Consider the following 7,255-nt stretch of genomic DNA (forward strand, 5'->3'; position numbering starts at 1 on the left):
ATGATTATGGAGGGATGAAGGATGATGGTTAATGATTAATAATGGATGATGGACGCTGAGGGATGATAGACGCTAATGGATGATGGATGATGGACGCTGATGAATGATGGTGGACCGTAATAGATGATGATGATGATGACTTATATAGTGCTTCTCACTATGATGAAAGGTTTAAAATTATGGATTTAAATTAAAAAGGAAATCGTCAGCAGGGGGGAGGAGATGTTAACGATGTTTTGTTGTTGTTGTTGTTGTTGTTGTTGATGATGATTGATGGGGGAGCAGGTTAGAGCAAAGGTTTCCAATGGCTCTCACACTGGGTGGTTTGAAGAGTACTTTCATCAGGTGGCCAGGCTGTGCAGTGGGCATCTGACACTGGGCAGGGTTGGGGGAGGTATGGCAGGGATTAATGTACTCTTTAAATACTTCAAATTGTAGAACTCACTAAAAGTTAACGACTGCCTGCCTTTCTTCTTGTCCGTGTCAGCTTGATGTAGACTCCTATAAATAGATATAAAGATATAGTGAAGGAATTTCTCTTTCCCTCCATCTCTCTCACTGTAAGTTATATTTATGGTATTTTTAATGATATGCGTTTGTTGCTGTTTGTTTCAGAACTTCGAAAGGAAATCAAAGCAAAACGATGTGAATGGTTGTATTTCTTTGCTGAAATATTTTTACTTTCCTTTGATTCTGATTTAATCAAACTATTTAATATTTCTAGGATAGCGAAAGGTACAAAGCATAGGACGGGAAGCAATGCCAATGCACTAACACGATGCTGTGTGCTCTTATATTTTATTGCTTGTGCAGAAAATGATGTCAAGAAAACAAATTGTAGACACTGTGGTTGGTGTGTAGGTGAGTCTGGTGGCATCGGCTTCACACCGCACACACAGCCTGGTGTCCTGTTCTCAGGCATCATGAGCAGAACTCACTCAGTCCATGCCAACTTCTCCCGTGTATTCGCCACCAAGCCCTGGGTCTCTGTCGGCATCACTCACCTCGATGTGTTCAACAACGCCAACGTGAGGATCGACGTAGCAGTTGACGCCATTTCCACTTCCGGTTTCCACTGCCTACGAATGGGCCTACACTCACAATGTCTTTGTATTTGTCTCTTGGGTGGCCTGTAACATTTGACGAGCCTGTCGTCAGCGAACCTCGCAGATGGACCTTGAAAATTGATAACTTTGTGTCTGTCACGACAGGCAGTCAGACATTGCGCATTCTTTCAAATGAAAACACGAGATCACTTTCAGTTTGGGACGTTCCGTTAGTTAATATACACGACGACTTCAACAATATATTGCAAATACATCAAACTTCCAAATAAAGTAATTTACCATGCACTTCTCCTCATACACAACATTCTCAGCGTTGCACTAGCATACACCAAATATGACTAAACTGGTAAAGAGAAGTCTTATAGAGCACTTTTCAAATCGCAAGAAAAGTCCACGTGCTTAAATATTCAGCAACACACGCAAATCAAGGACTAAGGGTGCCCATGCACCACTACTTAATACTAAGGTGAATTTCCATGCGCACGAGGAATGTGACCTCGTTGAACCCTGACGCACAAAAGTGACGACATTTGTCAGAATACGTGTATATGTGTCATCAGAGATTAGAAACGAGGCTCTGTTCATTGATTTATGTCACAACTGATAAATAGGTAAGACATTGTTTATGATAATTCTAGTAATAGTGGTTTGTTTGTTTATTTGTGTTTTATGCCGTGTTAGCAACTGTGGCCATATCACGGCAAAAAGCAGTTGTAAATGTAAAAGTTTTGGAATAAAACTGCCCAAGTCGTATAAAAAAATATAAACATGTTTTAAAAGCTAAGTAAGTAACTAAAATGTAAAAATGGTGGACAAAGCATTGAAAAAGGGTGTTGAAGCGCAAAAAGGCTACCAACACACCAAAAAGAAAAGAGAACTAGTAGAATATAAAAATTTTAATTTGATAGTAAAGCCCTATTCTCTTTAAAAAAGAAAATATTGCCGCCGATGGGAGGGACCTAATTAAGGAAAACGGAATTATCTGACAACGTATAGTCTGAAGCATCGGACAGGTCAGGGCTTCTGCTAAGGCTAAATTCTTTGGGGTCCCAGGGACCCCTTCTTCAGATTTTTAAGGGGTCCCTGTTCTTCGCCCAACTTTGGAGGGGACCCCATTGACGAAAATTGAAGGGGTCCTCCGAACTTTTAATGCGTACTGTACGCAATTTTTTGCGTAAGCAGAAGCCCTGCAGGTAATCAAAAAGTGTAAAACAGTAAAATTTTCCCTACACCAGCTCACTGACTCACTCATACTGGTTTGAAGAATGACTACACTACTGCTATCTTTTCAGGATGCAATGCATATGGAGATACATTGTGGGGCTCTTCCGCTTTGTCGTTTGGTGGGTGTGGGGCCATCTGAAGCCTCAACAAGCTCCACCAGCTCCACCCGGTGAGTACTTTAACACGCTGCGGTCGTATTTTTATTGCCAGTGTTATTTTAGCTGTACGTGTCATTAACAAAGGTTATACTAGAGTGATGTCCCTTCGCTTAACTGGCTGGAGGGGACCAGCTCTGACGTTTTTGTATCTTCTGTGGATCTAAGATGAGTTTTGGTTTCTCTCGTTCATCTGTAATGTTTGTTGCACCGCTCGCCTCTGTTGTGGATTGTTATTCTATGCTTGTGCTGCGTCATTACTTACAATAGACATCTTCGTCCACTAACGGCTTCTGTCTCATGTTCTTTCATCTTGCTTTGGATTTTTGACTGTAGTGGATTTTGTGCCTTTTTTAACTGACACTTTTAGTTGTTCTAGCAGTGTGGACCAGTGTGGACCATGCCGTTTTCCATTTTTGATTTACGAACCACGTACGTTGCTGCATGATGTGTAGATTCGATTCTTGATCTATGCGCTTCCGCGATGTCGTATGTATGTATGTATGTATGTATGTATGTATGTATGTATGTATGTATGTATGTATGTATGTATCTATGTATGTTCTTCCCGGCATGTCACTGACTACTGTCTGTCTGTCTCCTTCGTTTCTTCAACGCCAGGACTGTGCTCTGCTCTAAACTGTGTTGCCTTAAAACTTATTAACATCTTATCTGAACTTAAGTGGCATCTTATAACATCTTATTCATCCACACACACATCCTGAAGCCTTGTCTGCCCTTTATGTTGCAGGACCACCAGCCAGACCAAGGCGACGACCTCTACGCCCTTGGCAAGTGCGCATGCTCGAGGGCCAGTTCAGGCAACATCAGTATCTCGATCCTGTCACTCTAACGATGCTGGGCCGAGAGACTCGCCTGAGAAAATTAAAGATTCAGGTAGGCACAGTAAACAGGTCCAATGCCTAGTCCACTAGTTGTTAACTAAACAACCCGACTTCAGAGACACACATTAATATTGTGGTTCTTCCTTCCAGAGGTGGTTTCAAAACCGAAGAGCGCAGGAGCGGCGCCGGCAGCAGTGACTGCTGAGAGCGATGAGGTGAGAGGAAATGTAACTACGAGAGTTGTCGGTATTACAGATATGTTATTAAATTAAGCAAAGCAAGAAATATGTACAAGTACTGAGTGGATCACAAAATATTAATCTTGTAAGGTATAAAATGAAAATGTAACAATATTTAAAATGCACAACAGCTTTAAAAAATTGCAGTTTGATTCTACAATAGGAAAGCTTAACTCTGTATGACATTACTTTTGTATGCCATTTAGAAGGTAGCTTGGTACACATAGTTTTTTTTCCTAGAGTTGAAAAAAGTTTTCGTATGCTTCCATGCTCACAGAATTTAATGTCTGTGGACAGTACTACAAGCGTGGATTTGCACATGTCACACTTTGCGGGATCACATCGAACACTGTGTTCACACTACTCTTATCCCAGTGGCGCTTAAGTAGTTTTGTTTAAATAATTTTTACTTGCTTCTCTGAACCTTCTACAGAACTAAAACAACACAGAATCTCTGTAATATTTTTTTGAAAGAGTAATGCAAAAATTTGACATAAACCATGAAAGTCAAGGTTTCTTTTGTGTTCATCCACATAAATTTCTGTGGCCTAGCTGATTATTTTTCTTAGTCATTAAACTGTGCCTTGGGTGGTCATGAAATTTGTAACGATATATTTGGGCTTTTTTTTAATGTGAAAGGAAAACATAGAATGAAAAATTTCTTTTAATGTGTTAACCACCCCCCACATTTCCATTCTTTTCTCTTAGCCCCTCTTTTGTATTTATGGACACATTGTGACACATATTGTGGATTATCTCAGGCTTTTTGAAAGATGTTTTCACAGTGTATTCCTAAGTGCTGTGTGCGGTTTTTTTCTAGTTGATTTTCTTTTTTTTGTGCTTACAAATTTTGGTACAGATTGTTTTGCTGCATTTGGAGGAGACCATGAGATTACAGTTCACCATAAAGCAGTCGTTTTTCTTGTCCAACTTTTGTGCAGGGGGGGTTCATCATTTTTCAGTTGCACCCTACGAAGTAGTTTTATTTTAAACTTGCCGCTTTTCAGTCTCAGCTTTCCATTCTGCAGCAGAAATGTTTTGGCAGAAATTTATTGTCTTGCACCTGTATCTTACACAGCAGCCGTTCCTGTCACAGTCATTCAGAAACACGGACATGTAGAGTGTGTGTGTGAGAGAGTATTACAAGCAAAGACATTTGTTCAGATTAAGGACTAATTATGTAAATTATTTTACAGGTACCACACCCTCAAATGCCGTATCACTGGGGCATCTGCAGCAACAGCAAGTCTTGTTTTGGTAGTTGCCATGGCAGTTGGACAGTTGTTGTGGTAGCAGTATAGAGTGAAACTTGTGAGGTGTGATAAAGAGTTGTGGAGAGAATTCTGTCTGCAAGTTGAATATTGTCTGCTGATCCACAACAAACAAAAATGTACATTGTTTGCTCATTATATTGTCGATAAGGCTGTATCTCATGTTCAATGATTTAAAAAAAATCATTCCAGCTAGGGTGTCGGTAAGACCGTTTTATATGATGTGTTAATGAAACAAATTTTAAGATTGCCTGGTGGCGATATTTGTACCTGAGAGACGATTTATGACAGGTTTGTTGGTAAAGGGAGTGGGTGGGCTTAATACTCAGAACTGTAGATTGCTTGCTAACATTTTATAAGGACATGTCATTGACCTGCCAGGATATCTTATGGACACCTTAGGGTCACGTGTAGCTAATTTTGTGTAGATGCCGGAAATGACCTTCCTCTACACCCACGCTGTGGGTGGCACATTCCACTTCGGTAGCTAAAGAATAGCTTTTGTGCGATTAATACTGAGCATCGATTGTATCAGCAATGCCACGTGTATGAGGTAAACATTGTAGTGTTTGCTGGGAAACATTAGATGCCGGAGAGCAATGCAATCAAACTGATCAGCTCGGTGTTTCAGTACATTCATCTGATCGTGAAGTCTACTTGAGGTGGAACCTTACTGTGTTGGAAGACAGATCATCGTGCAACCTTGCTGTTTGGATCGTTTGTGAGGTAGAAATGAGTAGCATGTGCCTCCCACAAAGTTGCTGGCATTGTGGAGTCGGATGCATGAAGCACTGTTCTTTTTTATCGCTCTTGAAATTAAGAGGTATACATAGCATTTTAGACAGATTACTTTGGAGTACGAAAACTCGGAAGATGGTTTCAAACCCCAGGACTGATCTCTAATTTCCAAAAAATGATCATTCTGATTTTATTTAAAAATAAATTTGGCAGTTTCGCTATCAATGACATTGTTTTAAAGTCTTTTTTAAAAAAAAAGCTAGGGACGGTATGAAACGTAGGGCTGCTAGAGAAGCAGTATCAGTCGGCCTTTTGCTGTTTCGCTACATAAAAACTGTGATTGGCTTTGTCACATTCCCTCCCCGCTAAAACAGAAGTTTAGATTGAATTCACTCAACACATATTCGTGCGTTAATACGCTGTTCAGATGAAAGCCATTTTTTGTATGTACATAAGAAATTACACCGGCCATTTGGAGTTAACGATGTACATACTGTATTCTTGTATCTGTACAGTTAACTATAAATATTTTTGTAATAAAGAGGATTTTTAATAGAAATGTCTTCATTTTCGGTGCTTGAGAGTGTGAGTGGAAGTCAGATGTGTGAGTGCGTGCAGGACACGGAACAAATGACATCGTGACGAGGCGTGCAATGACAAAATTCTGTACTGTATGTTGGCTTTTGTACGCTATAAATACTTATAAAGGTTCCACGTAATCAGACAAACCATCGCGGGCCCGATTAACCACTCATTGTGATATAGACTGCAGCTACAGGTGCCCCCCTTCCTCTGCTCAGATAGCGGTCCAGTGGCGCAACGGTTAGCGCCTGTCACCAATACAGTGAAGGTTGGCTGCCCAGAGTTCATTTCTCGTCTCGGGCACGCTGTTCTTTCTCTGCACGTGGCATCTGTTTACAGGGCTGGCTGCTTGCCGTAATATAGCCTCAGTTGCTGGCACGGCGTAAAACACCACTCCCCCCCCCCTCCTCTGCTCACATAGCGTTCACATCCCTTCCTTTTCACTGTCAATGGGGAGTGAACCCAACCACCTGATGCACCAAAATGGCGGCCTTCTGACATCCAGCGTGACACGAACATGAGAACGCTGACTGTCCCTCTCTCCCAACCCCTACTTTCCCGATGACCCACCTCTACTCCACCAGAGAATCGTCAGCGCAACTCATTCATTCTACATGCCATTCACTTGATAAACTCTACTGGCCATGCATCTTGTACTAGGCTGGGGTCACCAACTGTATCTAGTGTTTGGAGTGCGTGTGCGTGAGAAAGAATGTGTTTGTGAAAGAGACACTATTTCAACGTGTTCAGTTATATTATCTTTTTCTATATCATATCTATATACTATTGCTAGTAGAGCACTATTTTGAATTGCCCCTGGGGATCAATAATATATACTTGAAGCTCGACTTCATGTGTGATGCCTTAGTATTCTTTTCCCAGAATATATATATAAATTGACCAAGGCTGGCTGGGGCCCAGCGAGCTGATTTATATATATTTTTTTTATCAACGTCTCTGTGAAGGAAAAAAACTTCGGAAGCGTGACGTCAACGACCTGGACACTTCCGCGCCAAGCCAGCCCTCCGATTCACTCATTGTCAGTCAGGAAACTTGTTATGGGGCTAATTCAACAACTTTTAAACACTATGAAGGGCTGCATAAAGTTTATTGCGACATGCAAAATAACTCAAG

At 41.0% G+C, this 7,255-nt stretch overlaps 1 protein-coding gene across 2 annotated transcripts; it reads left to right on the forward strand.

The window, feature by feature from the left end:
• Window positions 1-1,655: 1,655 nt before the first annotated feature.
• Window positions 1,656-6,098, forward strand: LOC112567162. 2 transcript variants are annotated; one of them, XM_025243733.1, is made up of 5 exons: window positions 1,656-1,678; window positions 2,360-2,460; window positions 3,198-3,343; window positions 3,442-3,506; window positions 4,727-6,098. In XM_025243733.1, the coding sequence occupies exons 2-5, from the start codon at window positions 2,366-2,368 to the stop codon at window positions 4,829-4,831; spliced, it is 411 nt and encodes a 136-aa protein (XP_025099518.1). In that variant the 5' UTR covers window positions 1,656-1,678; window positions 2,360-2,365; the 3' UTR covers window positions 4,832-6,098. The 2 variants fall into 2 exon arrangements, with proteins under 2 accessions (XP_025099518.1, XP_025099519.1); XM_025243734.1 differs by lacking the exons at window positions 1,656-1,678; window positions 2,360-2,460 and adding an exon at window positions 2,468-2,878.
• Window positions 6,099-7,255: the final 1,157 nt, after the last annotated feature.

Source organism: Pomacea canaliculata, linkage group LG6, assembly GCF_003073045.1.
Source record: "Pomacea canaliculata isolate SZHN2017 linkage group LG6, ASM307304v1, whole genome shotgun sequence".
Taxonomy (NCBI): domain Eukaryota; kingdom Metazoa; phylum Mollusca; class Gastropoda; order Architaenioglossa; family Ampullariidae; genus Pomacea; species Pomacea canaliculata.

Bases quoted from the DNA above. Each gene is read 5' to 3' on its own strand.
- LOC112567162 (XM_025243733.1), top strand. From the start codon at position 2,366: ATGCATATGGAGATACATTGTGGGGCTCTTCCGCTTTGTCGTTTGGTG. The intron at 2,461-3,197 runs GTGAGTACTTTA...TTTATGTTGCAG, and splicing joins AGCTCCACCAGCTCCACCCG to GACCACCAGCCAGACCAAGG. The intron at 3,344-3,441 runs GTAGGCACAGTA...TCTTCCTTCCAG, and splicing joins TGAGAAAATTAAAGATTCAG to AGGTGGTTTCAAAACCGAAG.